The 20,970-nt window shown below is 36.8% G+C and overlaps 1 protein-coding gene across 2 annotated transcripts; it reads left to right on the forward strand.

The window, feature by feature from the left end:
* The first annotated feature begins 1,703 nt into the window (after positions 1-1,703).
* Positions 1,704-20,445, forward strand: creb3l3a (cAMP responsive element binding protein 3-like 3a). Of its 2 annotated transcripts, none has more exons than XM_049465877.1 (10): positions 1,704-1,864; positions 2,208-2,321; positions 3,439-3,688; positions 3,984-4,117; positions 6,330-6,440; positions 6,567-6,673; positions 8,295-8,363; positions 8,502-8,586; positions 10,922-11,018; positions 17,004-20,445. In XM_049465877.1, the coding sequence occupies exons 1-10, from the start codon at positions 1,814-1,816 to the stop codon at positions 17,315-17,317; spliced, it is 1,332 nt and encodes a 443-aa protein (XP_049321834.1). In that variant the 5' UTR covers positions 1,704-1,813; the 3' UTR covers positions 17,318-20,445. The 2 variants fall into 2 exon arrangements, with proteins under 2 accessions (XP_049321834.1, XP_049321835.1); XM_049465878.1 differs by having other exon boundaries at positions 1,705-1,864; positions 3,442-3,688.
* Positions 20,446-20,970: the final 525 nt, after the last annotated feature.

Consider the following 20,970-nt stretch of genomic DNA (forward strand, 5'->3'; position numbering starts at 1 on the left):
ACATTAAACAACCTACCATTCTTATTGCTCATTACAGCACTCTTATCACACAATCATTTCATCAATCAAACTCAGGATTATTGTAAAATTGGACTCTCAGGAATAGGCTCTGATATTGGCTGCTAATATATTGCACTTCAATAGCTGAACATATTTTTTTTCAGAAGGACATGAATTTTTCATTTAATCTATTATGACAGCTCTCTTTTAATAAGCCTACATCTGTCTGGAAATATGCGTGTGAGTCGCTGAGGAAGGTTTTATAGGCAGGCAAGATGATTCAAAAGCAGCTTATAGTATTTCCAGTGTGACGGGCTTCAGGCAACATGAAATGCAGCAGCAGCAACAGTAACATGATTCATACCATCTCTCAATCCAATATATATACTACAATATATATATATGAAACAAAAATAATTAAATTTAATTTGCACCTGTACACTCTCAAAAAAAAAAAAATATGGTAGGTTTCTGAACATAGCATCTCCTTTGGCTTAATATCAGAATTGTGACTAGACTAGTCCTAAACATGAATTAGCCTCCAAAAGACATGGCAAAAGTCAAGGGACACAGTACTACACAAAATTTTAGCCCTATATATATATATATATATATATATATATATATATATATATATATATATATATATATATATATATATATATAGGCAGGATTAGGTGGTAGAGGGGTCTAGAGGGTAATTAAACAATGAACAAGTAAATATCTTAAATTGTAGCATATTTCCAGACTTTATCTATCTATCTTTTATGTATATGAAAGCCATTCCAGATTATTACTTCATAAAGCTGACTGAGAAAATGCCAAGAAGTGCAAAGCTTTCATCTAAGCAAAAGGTGCCTACTTTGTTTAGCAAATTTGTTACATATGGTTTTCTTCATAGTTTGGAAAACTTTAGTATTAAGTTACAATGCACAAAATGTTTAAATATTGAAAAATAGTTCAATTTAAGGTGTGTCCCAACGTTTGTTTAGCTACGAGTTTCATTTTATTGACAACATTCCTAAACCTCTTAACCGGGAGTCATTGATTGTATCTACCCAAACAGAAGATGCTAGCAAGTCTTAGATTTCTTGTCTGATGTCTAATTCATTCCAGTTGTAATTAATTATTCACATTTTTCACATAGTAAGTAAGTACCTGGTAACTGCACTTCATTTCTTTTTAAATACAAGTATTTCACTGACAGTGTCAGAAATTGTGTGCATGAAAAACAATGCTTTAATATGAAGGAGCTAAACTGTGTTAAAGTTCATGCAGCCAAACCTACCTGGGACTATGTGACCCTTGAGCTGTGCTGGTCTGTAGGGGTGTGTGCTCACACAGCAACACCAAACAACCCACCAAACACCCACTGAGAGCCAAAAAACAGCCACTTTACTGGCAAAGGAGCAATAAACAACTAGTACTTTACTCAACTCGAGAAGAGAAGTGCATTAGCCATTAGATCACAAACCAAGGGACCCAGATACTAAACTACGACTAAATAAATACTTTTAAAGCCATTTAAAGCTAGAATTTAGATTTCAGACCAGCTGCCCTAGTAATCATGAGTTTAAGCCATATTCATTTTTGTTTCATCATTTTATCTGCCTCTAGTAGACATGCGTCACTGTCAGCCAGAGCCAATAGGCCGGCAGGTCTGCTAAGATGATCTGATTGCAGTGTTGGAGTTTAAACTTTGTCCTCAGAGAGATATCAGAGAGAGAGAGAGAGTGTGAGAGAGAGGTTGGACTAAGACTCACAAAGTAAAAACCATTTTTCACTTTTTTCTCCTTTTGTTGTCATCACTTTAATGGTGGTTTCACCCACCAAGGTCACTACAATGGATCTCTACTCCGAGCAGGTAAGTGCTTTTTGTTTGTAACGGAGAGACAGACTTTTTTTAGCAGGAGGAACGCTGTTGTTGGGCTACTATCAGGATAGATTAGATGTGGAACATGCATCAGAGACCAAAGTTCAGAAAGTGTAGACTCTAACTTTACTGCAAAATGTTTTTTTGTGTGTGTGTGTGTGTTTGTGTGAGGGTGTGTGTGTGCGTGGGTACGTATGTCAGACAAAAAGAAAGAACACTTTGTACATGCATCTTTTCTTACAGGTTATTCAATTTTATTCATTTATCATTTTAGCCAACTGATCAAACTGACAGCGAATGGCATTAAAACACAGAAATATTTAAATGCTTGCAGGCTTGTGATGGGATAGAACTACTGGATTTGCTTTTTGACAAGAATGATGGCATCTTACGCCACGAGGACATGATGCATCACAATGAGCAGCCTTGGCCAGTCCAGAACCCTAACGTAAGCGAGGCACAGACAACCGTCTGCTAAGCCCAGACTGTTCTAGAACACTTTTCATTCATTTATTTAAAAATACAGCATGTGTCTTATATCTTTGATCATAAACCTCCTAGGATATAAGGGCCTTTGTTTTTTTATTAGAATGTAAGCCTAGTCTAGTGTAGTCCAATTTTAGGCTTTAAAGTCAATATAGGTTCTCACATCTGACTTTCCTTACTTTCATAATTGACATAACTTACAATCCCAAATCAGAAAATACTGGAACAAGATATTTCATGTTTTGTATTCTCATATTTTTTTATTTTTTTTCTGTACTGTACGAATTGTACACCTTTGTATCCTGAAACACATTCCCAATAAAGTGTGCAAATCTGTCATCTAAGATAAATATGGCTACTTAGAAGAATCTCAAATTTACAATGTATAAAAATCATAAAAAGAAAGAAATCACATTAAATGAGAAGAGGCGTGTCCGTTGACAAGTCCTGTACATCAGCTAGAAGTTGAAGATGATTTGAAAGTCTTTAGTTTTGGCATTGCACCAAAAGTGTTTATTGCCATCTTGCAGGTGCTGGGTTTAACACTGCTTGCTGATTTTTAGTAGCAGAGTCTGTTTTTCTGAGAATGCTCCATTTAAGCTTATAACTGATAAATATGATTACTGAGCTAAAACTATGTCTCTTTATTAGATTTCTTAATCCGCTCTGATTTTTAAAAAATGTACTATGCTGTTTACATGGCTGTTTAAATTACCAGATAACTTAAAAAAATACAGTACAGTACATACTCAGTATTTTAACCCTGATCTGTTAGTGCTTTCCCTCCTAATAAACATGCCTGACCTGATCCAGTTAGCCCATTATTAAAGTGGATTAGTTAAAGTTGGTGTGTTAAAGTAGGAAAAATACAAATAAAAATGTGTGCAGGACAGTGAGCCTCCAGGCAAGGGTTGAAAACACAGCTCTGTAAAGCCTAATTTCACATGAAAACACTAAATTACTTTGGTCATATCACAATAATGACATTTTGAATGCTGTGGAATTTTGAGAAATTACAGAATTGAATGACCCTTTAAGCACATTCAGAGTGCTGCTTAGAGTTGTATTTTTCTGATTAGCAGATGATGATGCCAGCCCAGGGTGGTGAAGAGTTCTTTAATGCTCTAATGAATGGAACTGATTCTGGATCCGTGTCTGGCTCTCCACTGTGGTCGCCCTCTCCAAGTGACAGTGGAATAAGTGAGGACCCCCATTCAGACCACAATGACAGCCCTCCACCCCCTGGAAGCCCTCCTCTGGAGGCCTGTTACCTCACCCCTCAGCCGCGGCACATTCTTCCTCCAGATACCAGGCTGCCTGTCGATTTCAGTGAGTCGGCTCTCACTTTTTTTGTTGTTGTTGTAAAAACGACTTTGCGACGCCCAGAAATCAATGACCATTTTCTTTATAAATGCTTCTGGCAGTTATTGGTCTTCTCTTCGATTTTGAAGGAATCAACCCCATGGTTTTTGTCCACGGAAAATACTGTTGGATAGTATGATTTTTTTGGTTTTTGTTTCGTTTTGTTTGCCACAAAGATGGACGATTATTCCTGTGCCCTGTTGATATGTGGTTGCACAAACACACACAGACGGCAAACAAATGCTATTATCTGTTTCTGCAGATGGCTGGGGCTCTGGCATTTTCCCTGAGAGGCCTGCAGGGATGCCACCTGCATCTGAAGTGGCCCAGGCCCTGCCAACCACCGCATTCCCCCTCACTGTTAAGGACCTGCTGCTATCTGGCACACCAGAACCTGTGAGTACCCATAGTTTCAAGATAGTTAACACACATTAACAAGAACAGCAGTATTTAGAACATGACCAGATTTGAATTTCAGTTAAATATGGCCATTATTAAATTACTGTATTTTTCGCAATATAAGGCAAGTAAATGAAACTGTAAAAAAAAAAAAAAATCCTCTGAAGTCAATCGAGCACTGGCTGTTAATCTACACAGATTTCTCTCCTGAAAACTGTAAAGCATTTCCGTTTATTTAAAGTAAGTTTAGATATTCAGATTTCTGCTAAGACTGGGTGCAGCCTCATTAGCATTAATGGCTAACTGCTAGTCGCAGTTAAAGCTAGTAAATGCCACCTAGCAGCACTACAGTGAGGAGCGATATTAGCTAGTGGTTCATCCCACGTAGCTTGTTTTAACATGATAAACATGAAAGCTACAATCCGATATACTCACCTCCGAACAGCAAAAGAGCTGGCGCTTAGCAGGGTTAGCTGCTAATGCTAATACTGCTCCAGCCTTGGTACTGGAGAAACTTCACGGATACTCCTTAATAACGCAGCTGAGTGTTTTGCAACTTTCTGCATTTGGTTTTTTTAAGTAAATTTAATTTTAGATAAACTTAAGTAACTTTAACTCAGTATCAAGACTTAAATGTTACTTAGAGTAAATAAGTGAACTCAATCCTTTCTTTTATTAAACTTTACTTCATTTATTTTTGCTGAATCAATCCTTTCTTTTAGTAACCTTTACTTAATTTCTGCATACAATAATACCTAATTACAATTACTTAATTTTTATATTTATATTTTAAATTTAAATATATTTAGTTAAAACACACATTCAAATATTTACATAATTCAAATAATTTACAGAAATTTACTTAAAAAAGCAAATGCAGAAAGTTGCGAAATGTTTTAAAGTACATTTTACACATAATTTTTTTCAGTGTATAGTGTAGAATAAGGGAATGAAATTGTCCATATGTGCAACCAAATGTTATGTGCAGGATTTATCTTCCTGTATTATATTATTGTAATGATTAGTTGGACGTATATATTCTATATATATATTAGATAAATGTAAAGAAACATGGGAACAAGCAAAAAAGTCTGGTGTGATTGCACCCAAGTATTTTCTGGAGTGTTGGGCAGGTGTGGCAAGTCCTATGAAGTCAGGGCTGTCTTCAGACTCCCAAAGTTGGAATTGTACCAATGCTTCTCAGCCTGGATGCTCTGGAACCTTAAATTGCATTTAAAAATGTCTTTTGCGTCGCTTGCAATGTGACAAATAACAACCACAGCTGTGTCTGAAACGTTCCCCTGTCAACAATATGGAACACTACTATGAGGTTCCATAATTTAGTAGTGGTATCTGAGAACACAGTACCACATTTTTAGTGCACTGTAATAATTTCATAATACACTGTATGTATTACATATAGTGTACAACCAGTGTAGCCTGTCGGACACAGAATACCCATAATACTTCATGATGTTGGGTTTTGTAGTCAGGATTTGTAGTCAGCTTCTCTAAGGAAGAGTAATATCCAGATTGTGTGTAAATTATTTTGTCTTGCTTTTACACAGCAGAAGCAATGAGCTTACATGCTTTTTTAAGTAGGTTTTTAACTAAGTACCTCATTGAATTTTTAGATTTTTGCTTCATTTACAACACTGTTATAAAGCATCATTGATGTATGACCTAGACGGCTATTTATGAATAGCCCTCAGACTAAAATGGTAGCACAGTTGCAATTCATGACACCCTCATTAACCAGTACTGCACTGCTTTAGAAATGCATTATTTAATGTTTATGAATGTGTTATAAAGCCTTTATGTAGGTACCCTTTAAGTAAAGTGTTGCCAAATAAAATGTCAGCTAAAAATCTCCAGAATTTAAAATGTACAGTTCCGCGTTCACCATTCAGCATCTAGAACAGGCTCTACTTGCACCAGATAGGGTGACAAATCCTTAATCACAGTGACTAGAACTAAGCAATGAAAATACTGCCAGATGTCTTGTGACATCTGTGGAAAAAAGTTTCAGATTGATCATACAGAGTGTAAATCCATTTTACCTTTGAATTTTAAATGTTTTTTTTTTTTTTATGCTAGTAAATATTACAGATTTATCAAACTTCTCAGCCAGCCAGACTGTGCAAGTACACTGTATATTTCCCAGGTTGCTTCCCGGATTTACATTTGGATCATTGTTTTCTCTATTTAGCCTCCACAGACATTGCAGCAGTCCCACCAGGAGCTGGTTCTCAACGAGGATGAGAAGAAGTTACTTGCCAAGGAGGGAGTGACTCTGCCAAGCCAGCTGCCTCTTACCAAAGTAAAGCACTAGCACACTAAAATCCTTCCTCTCCTCAAAGGGTTAAACGGGGCTTGTTTTGCTCTCATAACATGGCAATAACAACCACTACAATATTTCTTTTCTTTTCCGTGACCTTCACCGCAGTTCGAGGAGAGGATCCTAAAGAAAATACGCAGAAAGATCCGGAATAAGCAATCCGCCCAAGAGAGCCGGAAGAAGAAAAAAGAATATATTGATGGACTGGAGAGCAGGTATTGAGAGCACAGCAAACAACAACTAGGCAGGGGACCTCGAGCCACTTGGCCTTGGATCCAGACTGTGTGCAACTATACTGGCAGAATAATCAGGGCGATGTTTTAAACAAGTGCTCTTCTGTCCACACTGGACTGCAACAGCTTCTCACACACTTACTCTTTTTAATAGGTCTCCTAAGGATGTCACAGTGGGTCACATTATAGTTTGACGGCTATAAAAACCTTTATAAAACCTAATAACTAATAAAAACCTAATATTTAGCACTATTCATTTTATGGTATAGGAATGCTGTTATTGATGGGTAGATTCATTAGGGCTGTTTATTGGCAATAATCTGGTGATATGAATCACATCACTATAGAGGGGTTATGGGTCAGTGTAACGCTTGGCAGTTCAATTTTCTGATCGTTTGAGGTTTACATTTCTTTTTGAATGTGGAAATCTCCATTATTATAAATTTTTTCCAATTAAACACTGAAGCAAAAGTTGCGTTTTACCATTTTTTTTTGTCACAAAGCAGCTTTACAGATAAGGATAAACAGATAAAACAAGAAATAAACTCCTCAGAGCTGAAGGAGGAGGAAGAAACCTTGGCAGGAACAAAGGCTCACACTTGCACTTTCACATGTACTATCAAGACTAATATATAAGGAGGAACCTCCTCTGGGTCTCCTCTGGGCAGACTTCTTATAGATGTTAAATGTTAAAAACTCTCTATACATCCACATAGGTCTAATATATTCAAGTGAATAGCCACACCGGCAATGGAAACAATTTTTTTTTTTAACTTCCATCAATCTGGCCAGACAGGTGACATCAGGAGAACCTGGGGGTCGAACATCCATCAGTGTCAGAAACTCTCAGTAAGGCAGAAAGATGGAATTCATTTTTTAAATGGATTAATGGAGAACAGACAGAAAGCAACATTATTAGAGTGTGGCTACTGACTCAGATCTGAATTCAACATCCTGAACTAAAGGGAGAGAGCCAGAAGGTAACATAGACATGAAGGCACCCAAAAACACTAGAATACTCCCACTCCACCGTCAGAGTGATTATATGCAGGGGGTCATAGTGGACAACAGCACCAGAATCTCAATTTACCATTTACAATTCCTTATGTCCACAAATCCATGGATCTGCAGCCTTTATCTATTTACCTTTAAGGGGAAACATTAATTACCAAAAGCTAAACTAAACAAGTACATTTTTAATCTACTCTTAAAGATTAAGATTGAGTTTTAGTTTCTAACATTTTGAAGGTTATTCCAGAGCTGTGGGGCTTTATAATAGAAAAGAAAAAAGAGTAATTTTTTTATATTTTAAAAATGTAAAATTTAGCCTTAAATGATCAAAAAATTGACTGATGAATGTTACACTGAACATCGTGATTCAATATATCACAATATATTGTAAAACTGTAAGCAAGATGATATATTGTGATTTTACTATTTTACAGTTCAATGAAACGTATCAGCTCAAATACTGTGTCTTTTTTTCTACTGTGAACAAAGACCACATTCTCCTAATGAGAAAACATGGCACAAGATTCACCAGTAATCTAGTAAGCTTCCGTTTCTTGAAAACTGAGCTCTTCTGGGATGTTTGCTTTGCTAGGATGGCAGCTTGCAGTGCACAGAACCAGGAGCTGCAGAGGAAAGTTTTCCAGCTGGAGAAATGCAACATGTGAGGGAATGTCTTATCATCCTTTCGTCAGAGTTTCAATCTACTGTTTTTCTGTGTCGAAACTGATTATTGAACTTTCTTTCTCCTGCTCTCTCATTCTCTCTCTCTCTCTGTCTCTCTCTGTCTTTCGCTCTGAAGGTCTCTGATGGAGCAGTTGCGTCGACTGCAGGCGATGGTCATGAACGGAGGCAACAAAACAGCTCAGACTGGGACCTGCGTTCTGGTGAGGAATGACACAATGACGAGCACAGACCTGAAACATTCTGTACAGACACTCACCTACTTTACTCCATACGTATGTGTGTGTACTCTGTAAACCATCATCAAAAGAATAATTGCACCCAAAAAAAAATGATTAAAAATTTAAGCTGATATGGGCTTTATTTATTGAACTACACAAACAGAAGTAGTGCAATATATCAGAAGTCTCAGCATGGGGTTTTTGAAGTTGAATCATACACATGTCTTCACACACACACATACTGCTCAAAAGTTTGGAATAACCATGCATTTTTCTTCAGTATTCAGTGGAAACACACACCAGATTAGATGATTAAGCAAACAAACAGGACATGCATACGTTGTCATAGTAAGAAATATTGATTTTAATGTAAATGATACTTGTGAACATCATCAAAAAAACTCCTTTTGCAGTAATTCATTATAGCCTTGCCGACCCTACGCACCCTATAGGCAGTCTTGGAGGTGATTTGATATGAATTCACCCCATGCTTTCTGAAGCATCTCCTCTCCCACAACATAGATAGGCTGTCTTCCTCTGTACCATATGGTCAAGCTGCTCCATAGACTGTTATACTTGGTTCATTACACGTATAGCCAAAAATATACCACACATCTAAAAATAACTAGCTGTCAGTAGCCACCTTAAAGCTTCTATTGTTATTTCATTTACACATTCTAATTGGAACATTCTAATTGTGCAACATTAGTATCTCTATTATATAGATACAAACCAGGCAAGCTGTTCTATTGGTTAGGACTTTAGGAGCTAGACTGAAGAATTACCACTTTAGATTAACCACCAAGATTATTGGGAAATAACATAAAACAATTGGTTGTAAATCAAAGAAAAAAAGATTTTTTAAAGAAAAAACTCATTTTAGGCCTTCTGAAGGCCTTATGGGAAAACTATGAGCTGTAGTTAAGCCAGGTTTCATTCAGCTATTGGCAGCTCTGGAGCAGGACTGATTAATCTACACTCTTAAATAAAGGGTTAATCTACAGTTTTTATTAAAGCAATGGTACTATACAGAAAATAAAACTTAAAGTTTATTTTTCTGGTTAAAGGGACCTTCTGTAATGGTGAAAACTTTACAAGCCAAAGAACCCCTTGTTCTGTATATACAGCTCTGTAAATACAATAAGAGACCACTTAAAAATGATGGGTTTCTTTGATTTTTACCAAATTGAAAACCCCAGGAAATATAATCAAGAGGAAGGTGGATGATCACAAGCCATCAAACCAAGCTAAACTGCTTGAATTTTTGCACCAGGAGTGGCATAAAGTTATCCAAAAGCAGTGTGAAAGACTGGTGAAGGAAAACTTGCCAAGATGCATGAAAACTGTGATTAAAAACCAGGTTTATTCCACCAAATATTAATTTCTCAACTCTTTAAACTTTATGAATATTAACTTGTTTTCTTTGCATTATTTGAGAACTGAAAGCTCTGCATCTTTTTTGTTTCTCCAGCCATTTCATTTTTTCTGCAAATAAATGCTCTAAATGACAATATTTTTATTTGGAATTTTGAAGAAATGGTGTATTTACTCAAACATCTACCTATAAATAGCTAAATCAGATAAACTAATTCAGAAACTGAAGTGGTCTCTTAATTTTTTCCAAAGCTGCATATAGAACCTACTTTAATTACGGTATATAATTACTGGTTTTAGCTTAATATGTGTTAATTAATTAGTGATAGCTTAGTACCATTTATCATTGCTGTATAGTGATTTTTTTCTTATTTTGACGTATAGGGCTTAAACTGAAGCCCGAGTTCTAGTAGTCTAGGAGTTTATTAGTGGAAAACAGTCATTTCTGGCACATTGCACATACACAGTGCTAATTTGATGGCTATGAGATTCCATTATTTGTTAGCCTTGTAGATGAAGTGCAAATCCAAATATGCATATTTTGGTCTCTAAACGTGTCTTGACTGATTGATTACGTTTGGAATAAGGAGGGTAATTGTGTAAATAGGATTTTTGGCTTACCATTTTTCCGTTTGGATGTCAAACATTTCTATTTTACTATTGCAAATAGAGGGATTCACAGTGAATGAAGTAATACAATAATGGAAGAGCTAATGGAGAATGAAAACAAGCATGAAAAGGTAATAACGGGAATTTTCTGGTTTAGTGATTTAGTACCAACATCTGCCAGCAATCATCTTTGACAGAGGTTATTCCAGGCAAAATAGCTGCACCCTCAAGCATATCTAACTCTATCATCAGTGCTGCAGATCCGGTGTCGTGCCATGCTGTCTGCCGCAGGATGCCATCTTACTCAGGTCGTCCATCTGTTTCTGTCCCACAGGTACTGCTGCTGTCTTTCACCCTGATTCTGCTGCCCAGCCTGAAGCCCTTCACCGAGACCAAGGTCAGCCAGCCAGGAGACTTCAGCCCACTGAGAGGTCAGTAAACCAGTCACATAACACCCTGTGCTGGGAGCCTTTCCACGAGCCTGTGGGTAAAGACCAGTATGGTCGCTCATGTCCTTGCTAATGCTGAGCGCTGCATGATTCGAAGCAAAGTGTGCAATTTGCCGTTAACGTCAACAAGCCATTAGACCCGAGGTGGAACTTTATGACAGTTATTGGAGGGTGGCAATGGGCTGATTGACGTGTGGAAAAATGGAAAACATCTTTGTAATTGTGTCCTGCGATGGAAATCACTAAGGTGGATGAAAGCTGTACATTTCAGCAGCTGTTAGCGGCTTTCCGAAGGATCAATTTTTAGTTCACTCGTTCCTCTGTGGCAGGGTAATTGGAGGTCAGAGTGGGAAGAGTTTGGTCCATTTGGTCACACTCACTTTAAATTAGCATCTTGTTTCAGACTGAATATGTCCTGATATGATCTCAGTCTGAGAGGGCAGACTGAGTGTGTGTATTTGAGCTGAAACTCTATCAAATCACTAGCACTTCATCAATAATCACAAACAATCCTGTAATTGGAGCTAAGCTTTCCGCATCTCATTATATAGCTAGGCATAAAATTGATCTGTAATGAAGGAAAATGGAATTCAGAAATATAATTGAGAATCTTAGGAGTTCAATAAATAATAAATGACAGCATATTCGGCATATTAATTATTTCTCATTGCAGTAAGAACCACTAATTATGCTATAACTGTCTCAGAAACAAATCTTCATCCCAAAGTTTCCTTAAAATCTAGCCAATCAGAAGCTGAAATTAACTGGCCAGGTAACAGGCTCATCTTGTTACACCAATAAGAGCCCTTATGTAGGCCAGACTCACTATGTAACTTAATTCAAATTTAGGTCACTCAGTATAAGACAATCAGACAATTGCTGTAACTGTAAATGTTCAAAGGCCACAAAATATTCAATACCACTATCGATATAGATTATCACATCTATTAGGTATTGCCAGTAAGCTAGGACTGATATATATAAATATATATATAGTACTGTACTATATATATATATATATATATATATATATATATATATATATATAATACCATACTGCTGTCTTAGCTTGTATTCAGAGATCCTTATGGCCAGTTGTCATGATTTTTATAAATGTCTTGTATTTCTAAAAATGCAACTTGTTTAAAGCTCACCTTCCGCGAAAATCCAATTTTTCTTGTTTTTTGTGGAATACAGTAGGTCTCTCCGAGTTGAATGTGTACACCTGCACATTAAACTGTTTTGCAGCCCCCATTGTCTGCAGGAGCTAAGCAAAGAAATCCCCCCTCCCCCCCTCCGAAAAACGGGTGAATTTTGAATTATCTTTCTGCCTACGTAGGCAGAAACTCACAGACCAGCCCACCTTGGCTCGAGAAACTCCCAGAGGCGGAGCTGAAGCGACGCAACATCACCGCTCATCAGTTAGGAGGTGGGAGGCAGTGAGCGGCAGAGCGGCGGAGGGACGTCGCAGTGCTCCTAGCCAATCAGAGGAGAGATATTTGCATGCTGTTTGCATGTATGAATATTCATGAGCAAAGCTGGAATCCGGTCATTTTGGACACACCCCTAAAACAGTCCATTAAAAAAGAGCTATACAGAGACACCTGAGCACTTTTTTTTTACACAAACGGCTCACATGTCATTCATTCATACTAGAGACCACAACTAGACATTTTAAAATGAAAGAAAAAACGACGGAAGGTGAGCTTTAAAGGATTTTTTTATCATTTCTGTTGGTCCATTTACTATGCAACTTGGATCCAATGTGAAGAACATCTGCCAGATTCATATTACATTAAGAAATAAAAATCAATTTGGACACCTTTTTTCTGGAAAGTGAAGCTATACTATAATGACTGTTATATCAGATACATACAGAAGATACCAGCCACAATGTAAAGTGTTACCTTTTACAATGGCATGCCAAAGGTCATGGGATGGCAGTATGTAAATTGATCACCCCTTGTAAAGTGTTACCCCATTAAATGGCTTAGATGCACCTAAACCTGTATTCAAACTAGACACAAGAGTTTGAGCAAGGCATAATAGTGGGTGTTAGATGGATCAGACATTCTGTTTCCGAAGTGCGCAGGCATTTAATATCCCTCAATCCACAGTGTCTCTCGTGTTTCCTGGGAATATTGCATAAAAGGCATTACTACCCATAGTGGACAGTGCAGTGGGATATACTAATGACAAGCAGCATCTGGCTAAAATCAGCTGTGCAACAGGCAGTCACATCTGGCGAAATCACATCCACATTTAGTGCAGGAAACCCCACATGCATATCCCGCAGGTCATTGTTGGTGCAGTGCTCTATAGCTTTAATGAGACATGGCGTATGTATAGGGACACAATACTGTTGGTTCCTGTTCTCAGGCAACCACACTTTGGTTAGCTCAGTATATACAGTAAATTGGCTGATTGAATTGGCTCGCTTGAAATATGGCCCTCTGACGAACTTCAAGGTTGCCTTGACGCTGTGCATTAGGTCAGTGTTTTGCTGATCAGTGAGCTGCTGTTCATCAGGGAGTTAGAGCTGAGATATTTCTTTACACTTCTGAAGTTCTGAAGGCCTTGGCTTACTTTCAAGTCCAGTCATTTCATCAGCCAAGCTAAATGAGCAAGTCACAGGGACTGATATGCATGGCCAGCCAAGCCACTACCTGCAGATCAGGTTGATTCTTTGAAACTTCCATTTTCCACACTTCAGACCATCTCAGCTTCCTTTTCTCCGGATTTATTCTTCCTCTCGCCTGCCTGTATAAATTTGTTTGAGGCTTATGTGCACTGCTCACTGCTCACACTGCTCACCGTTGCGTCTACTGCGAGGCTTGCACCTTGTGGTGGAACAGTTATGGTTCTGCAGCCCAAAGCCTATTTAGCAAACAGTAGGTCCTTCCTGCACCCTGGAGGTTGTTTGTGATGGTGACAGGTGCTTTAAGGTTTTTGTTTGCCACTCTGATGATTTCTCTGGCCTCAATCACAGTTATTTTTCTGAACAAGCTGGGCTCTTTCTGATTGTCAAGCACTTTGGTGCCACAGTTCCTGACAGGCTTTGTTCAGCATCTAAGTTGTTAATTTAAAACTTTTTAGAGAGATGATAAACCTTCATGGGTTATTTTCCAACTAATGCCTTTTATTTGATCTGTCTGGATTTTTCTATTAAACCAGCATTATGTGGCATTTTCACTCCTGGTCTTGTAATTCCAAAACATACTGCATTATAAGCCCCAACTTATGAATGGCGAGAAACATGCATTCATTGACAAGCTGAGACATACAGTACAGGCTGTTCAGTACATCTGAAGTAAAATAAACACATGGACTGAGGTGAGAGAGTAATATTACAGGATTTAACAGATTCACTAATGTTACCAAGTGCTGTAGCAGTGTTACAGCCCAGATTGGAAATGACAGAGATGCCATCCTCATTATTAGTACACTTAGTGGAGCATCAACATGTTGATTTTAAGGTAGCCTTTAGTGTAGGTACTGTGCGAGTGTTTATATCTAAAACAATGCTTGAATCAAAGCCCAAAAAAGGTAATTAAAAATGTGAATATTTAAAATGATTTTATGCTCAAGAAGTACAGTGATACAACATGTATTAAGTTAGGAGTCAGAGTATATACAGGCTACATATTGCAATAAATTGTATTATTGTCATTTAAAGATCAATAAATGCCACTAACTTAATGAAAATAGAATTATACCCTTTAAAAAAATACTGTTTACTGTCATATATGTGAACAACCATACAAATAAACACTATAGACAATATCATAATTATTAACTATTATTGATGAGAAAAATGAGAAACGGCTAAAATAACAAAATGACGCAGAGCTTTCAGACCTCAAATAATGCAAAGAAGTTTTAAGAGTTCAGAAATCAATATTTGGTGGAATAATCCTGCGTTTTAAACAGTTTTCATGTCTCTTGGCATTTTCTCCTCCACCAATCTTACACACTGCTTTTGGATAAATTTATGTCACTCCTGGTGTAAAAATTCAAGCAGGTCAGCTTGGTTTGATGGCTTGTGATCATCCAACTTCCTCTTGATTATATTCCAGAGGTTTTGAAATTGGTAAAATCAAAGAAAAATCACAACAATATTCTGTGAATAACTAATAATCTCACTTGTTGTTCTTATAATAATGGGAGCTGCACAGGGGGTTGTAGGTTTGAATCTCAGTCTGGTCTCTGGATTGGGAAGAGTTTTTAAACTTTCTCTTTCTTACTCTTCCCAAAAACATATGGTAGGTGAATTGGCTATGCTACATTGCCCTCTAGGTGTGAGTGAATGTTATGGACTGGTGCCCTGTCCAGCGGGTATTCCTACCATGTGCAGTAATTCTGGACCGAAAGCAACCAAGAACAGGAGGAAGCAGATAAGAAAATGAATATTCAGGAAACAAGATGTGGTGGAGCAAAGTGTTCTATAAAGTTACTCTATTTATGATGACATTAGGAGGTGGCTTATTATAGGTGCCTGCATATATAAAATGACAACTGCTACATGTGCATGCATAGCAAATATTAAGAATAAGAGAGAAAGACCCATCTAACAACTAGAAAAGTAGGTAAGAAAAAATATTTAAAAAGTAAAACAATGATAATGAATCACAATTCCACATGGGTTTTTATTGATGCCATAAGGTTGCTGCAGGATAAGACAATAAAGACAATGAATAAATAACTCCTAACAGTATCCGCCTTTATTCTGAAAACCTGTTAGTGCTTTGCCTCAAACATGCTATTCTCAAGGTGACAGCAATTGCCACAGCAGTGCTCGCTCTGTTAACAAATAAGTGTAAACACTGTAATATTCAGGTAGCAAGGGTTCAGCGAAATGTCTCTAAAATGTGTTTGTTTTCTGGCGTCTCTGCTGTCAGGAAGTTACTGTTTTTCCACACAAAGTTTTCTGTTTTTACTGAAAAGTACATAAGTACATCTTCTCTTAATATGCTACAAAAATTACACTGCTCCAATGCATAACATATAAAATATACAAATCACATATAACAGTATTTCTTAGTTTTTGACAGACAGAAAATTAGAAAATTAATGTAATAAGTTTTACTTTCTGCATAAACAGTCAAAAAATAAGATTACTTTCTATATAAACCTAAAAAAAACGGAACCATTCTGTCAGAAAATTGCCAATTTCACCGTTTGTGTTACCATTTTTTTTTTACAATATGTCTTTATTCTTATTAATATTTTACTGATGTATCTGCATAACATCAGTAACTTTGTGTAAAATTATCACTACACTAAAATGATATTGCTACTAATCAATATAGTTTTTTTTTACTGTACGTTTTGATCAAATAAAAAAGCTGTTACATCAGTTAATACATTTATTTAATTACTATAAGATTTTCCAAAAACAAATCACATATCACATTTAAATAAACAGTGTATTTTTTATGTGTTAATTTCATTTTGTGTAGAAGAAAATACTGTAAAATGTATTTGGGGAAAACTATTTTTAAATGTGTATCTTTGACTCCACCTATATCGTGCTTACTTTTAACTACCTACAATTCAGGTTTCCATACGTACACTTCTATCTTTTGTCATTAAGCAGTTCACTAAAATTTATTTGCATATCAACAGTAATGTGGTGTAAAATTATATTACTGCACGAAAAATTATGTTGCTTCTTTTAATTAATGAATTAATGAATTTCAAAAAAAAATATTTTAAATCATTCAGTACATGCATTTAATTTAGATTAAATTTTTTTTATAAAATCACATGACACATTTGAATAAACAATGTATATATTTTGTCTGAATCCAATAGCTAAAAATCAAATCTAACACCTGAACCTGTGGCTTAAGTGCATTAGAGAATGTGAGTGTATCATTCTAATGTCGTCTGGCATTGGCTGTAGAATCCTTCAGGATCTGTTGGTCTTCATGTCACATTCCCTTTTTCTCCTCTAATCTTCTCCAGTTCAGTCACGGTCCCTGCACAACCTGCAGTCCTCTCGGGTGCTGCATGCCCTGGAGCGCCCGTTCTCCATGGTAGAGGAATCCGAGCCTCTTCCTGGCTTCCCTGGAGACAAAGGTATGGAGGAGATATCATCTCTAATGGAGAAGCTTCACATGGGGCCCGGATTGTCTAATTATGACCTAGGAGCCGACAACACCAGCCTGGAACAGCATGACGACCATCACCATGGAGACCCCATCACCGGGCACATAGCGACGGTGACCTTGAGTCGGCCGCGTGGCGCACCGCTCCGACCGCATGCTGATGACATCTGAAGGGCGGAGGGGGATTTGCCCAGGGCAAGTTCTGCACCAATGCTTTTACAACAGAAATCTATAGTCAACAAAGAGCTGGAGCCTTTCCACTTTCACCTGCAGAGCCAATAAGAAGCTGACAACATTTAGTAGCCTTCGATTTGGTAGCTTATGCAAGCTTGATGAAAAAAATCAACTTGTTTGCTATGGTTCATGCGCTGGAGATGCTTGTGTAACTTACAATTAATTCCTCTTTAAGCTCAGAAACAAGGACAGAATCTCTGGGGAAAGAAAGTAAGAAAGAAAGATTATCTGCAAGAAAATCCATTCTGCATGTTTTTCATTTAAAACTTATTAGTAGCTGTGCTTTTTCTTTCATACAGTCAGATTCACAATTATTTGGACATTAACACAATGTTTGTAATTTTGCTTTTGTACATATGGAGCTTAAAAGCTGGCAGAAGTATCTGAATCTAAATTTTGTTACTTTTAATTTACTTGAAATATTTATTGGCATATTTCATAAATTTGATTTTTAACAATGTTTTTCGTTTTGTGAGGTAGTAAAATCTGTTGTTAAAAAACCATTTCAAAGTAGAAACTAGATCAGATTTTTTCAAATCAATTTTATTAAAAATAATACATATTTAGGCAAGAGGTAAAACAAACAGGTTTGCCTTTGGATTAAACAATCGCAGTGCTATCTCACACATTTGTTTCTAAATTTTGTCAGATTAGATTTTAGGATTTTTTAAATTAGAAAACGTATGGATTATTATTATTTTTTAAAACATAACATTATAAATTGTTATTTTGAAATGTATATTTCAACAGCAAATTTCACAAGGCGTGTTTGAAGTGCAGATTTTCAGATATAATTTAAGGTGCTTAGCTAAATTAATAATACAGCTCATTTATACAAGGTACTTTCATTTTCACAGAATCAAAAGTAATAGGGCAATTAACTGATAAGCAGTTTCATGACCAGGTGTGGCTTGTACCCTCATTACCTGAGGACAAATTAGGAGATTAAATACTTGGAGAGCTGAATTTGCAGTTGTTCCTGAGATGATGAGAACTTTTTTGATAGAGGGTCAGAGAAGGTGTCGGTGTGAGTAAAGGAGGTCATCATTAGGCTGAAGAAAAAATGATCAGAGAGTCAGCTGGAGGGTTAGGAGTGGCCGACTCGACAAATTTATACTTTCTTCAAAAGAGGACATGCACTGCTGAGATCAGCAACACCAGAGAACTGCAGGAGCACAGGTGAAAAAAATTGAAGTGGGTGATGGGGGAATTTTCAAGAGTCAATCAAGAGGAGAAATCTCTGGAGGAGAAAGCTGTGTCACTGTCACAATTTACGATTGAGACACACTTTAAAAAACTGCCAAGTAGAGGAATAAAATTCTTTAGACAGGTAACACCAAGGCCCAATCCCATTTCACCACTTTCCACCACTGTCCCGGTCATTGTTGGGTTAGAGGGTTAGAGTAAAGTGTTAGGGAAACATGTCCCTCTAAACAGGGGCGCAAATACATACTTTTTGGGGTGTATGCAAACGTATGCGTACGTTTTATAATCGTCAGCGTCCTGTCATTACTTTCCCACCGCGCTCCACAAACCAGCAAGCTGATTGGCTGTTTCTCCGGAGAGGAAATTTATTTGGGGCTTTGATTTGGCGACCCCTCTAGTGCAGCGCCCCTATGCGTCACATAGGCTGCGTACCCCCTTTTTGCGCCACTGCCTCTAAACATAGGGTTATAAGAAATCACTACAAGACTATCAAAAACGTATAAATGTAGTATTTATATTGTTAAAATTATGACATAAGTAAGATATACTAGGTTATAATGTATTATACTCATTTTTCCATAACTAGCATTAACAATCCAAGTTAATCGCACATTTCGGAAGCTAGCAAGGAAGCTAGCTAAATTTACCATTTTACTTTAAATAGTGCTGCAGCAGTAACTGAGTCTGCTGCATTTAAGGTAGAACCAGAACTAAAAACAGAATTCCAATTTTGTGTTCCAATTTTGAATTGTGCATTGAGATAGAGTATTAGAAGTGCATGGCCATTAACGGATGTGACGGATGTGCTTCCTCCCCAACATAAAGCATAATCACAAAAAACAGGAAAGATAAGAAAACCATATTAGTTTAGGAATGAAAGAAAGCATCTAAAAAAGGCAAAGGAGGGCCTGAGAAGGCACACAATAAAATGACGTCCATCGTTCAAAGTGCAGTAAAGACACTAATAAAGTTTATGTACTAGCATGTATCTAAATATGCATATTGTGGTGTTTTCATTTTTGAGATCTTGTGATTGTGGTGGGCTGGTTTAGGAAAAGGTCCAGCCCTGGGTGGAATGGAAACTTTTGAACAAGAAGCTAGTGAATAGCTAACTTTATCTCCATGTCACAGGGAATTAGGAGTAGACAATAATAAATAATTGATGCATCACCTCACATCCCCTCTTTTAAAAGAGATGCAATGTCCTAAATTTAACTTGCGAGGTTACTGAATTTCTCTGCTTCTCTCCTATCACTACACTACAGACTGGCAGAGCAGGGCTAGTAGTGTAGTAGTAGTAGCTATAGTGTTCTTTTTTATTTATTTATTTTGATGACATATCAGGTTTTTGAAGGATTGCCCCATTTCTTAGAGAACATATTTCACCCAGTTTTACTTGTAACCTAGTTTAAAGGGATAGGATGACTCTCACAGTTCAGAGAAGGCAAGAAGAAGCAAAACAAATTGTTTTTTTCTGTTTTTTTTTTTTTAAACTTGGCTAAGGCACTGTTATGGCATAGACATGGGTTTTGTAATAAATGATGATGTGACCGATGACACTTCATTTAGCCTTACTTTTTTAGCTCCAAATTACAACAATTATAGTGTCCAAATACAAATGGGCAGACTGTATTTTACATATTAACAAAGCAACAAATCTATGATGTGCATTTTTGGCCATGCTGTGTACAAATAATCACGCTAAAACAATTGTTTGTGTATATATTTCAAATATTTGTAAGAGTTCATTTGATCTTAAGAAACAATTAACTGTAAAAATGAGTAATCCTGCCTGTAGCTCAAGCACTTTATGCAGTTCCTTCTTTTTTAAATGTTTTCAATAAATTACTTCAAACATGTCCCCGGGTACACTTTGTCCTTTGTGAATAAACGCAGCCTGATAGGTTAAAAAGTGCCTGAAACAGAGCAAATCCATACATTATATCAGTAAACCTGAGCAGACTCTATATTTCATCACACTGCATGGAACTTGACTCAGTGACCATAAACTTGCCCGAGGCAAACTGTTTCATAATTTAAAGAGAAAACAAGTAGATTTGCTTCAGGTAACCTGAGGAAGTAAGGTACATTTTCAGAAACTTTGATAAACACAATGTCAATGGTCAATTTTAGAGCTGCATATTAGTGCCTTGTTCAAAAACGAGCAAAAGAAAATAAAATTTAACCCAATATCCCAATATGTATATAATATATATCAGAAAATATTCATTCTGATTCACATGATTCAAAGGGTTACATATAATTGTATTCCTATATAGATGAATTACTGATTATCTGTTAAAAATCTAATTGCAACATAATCCAATTAACATATTAAAGTGATGTGATCTGATGAATAGCTAATTCTTTTGTTGTGTTACTTT

This window comes from Astyanax mexicanus, chromosome 16 (assembly GCF_023375975.1).
Source record: "Astyanax mexicanus isolate ESR-SI-001 chromosome 16, AstMex3_surface, whole genome shotgun sequence".
NCBI classification, from domain to species: Eukaryota; Metazoa; Chordata; class Actinopteri; order Characiformes; family Acestrorhamphidae; genus Astyanax; species Astyanax mexicanus.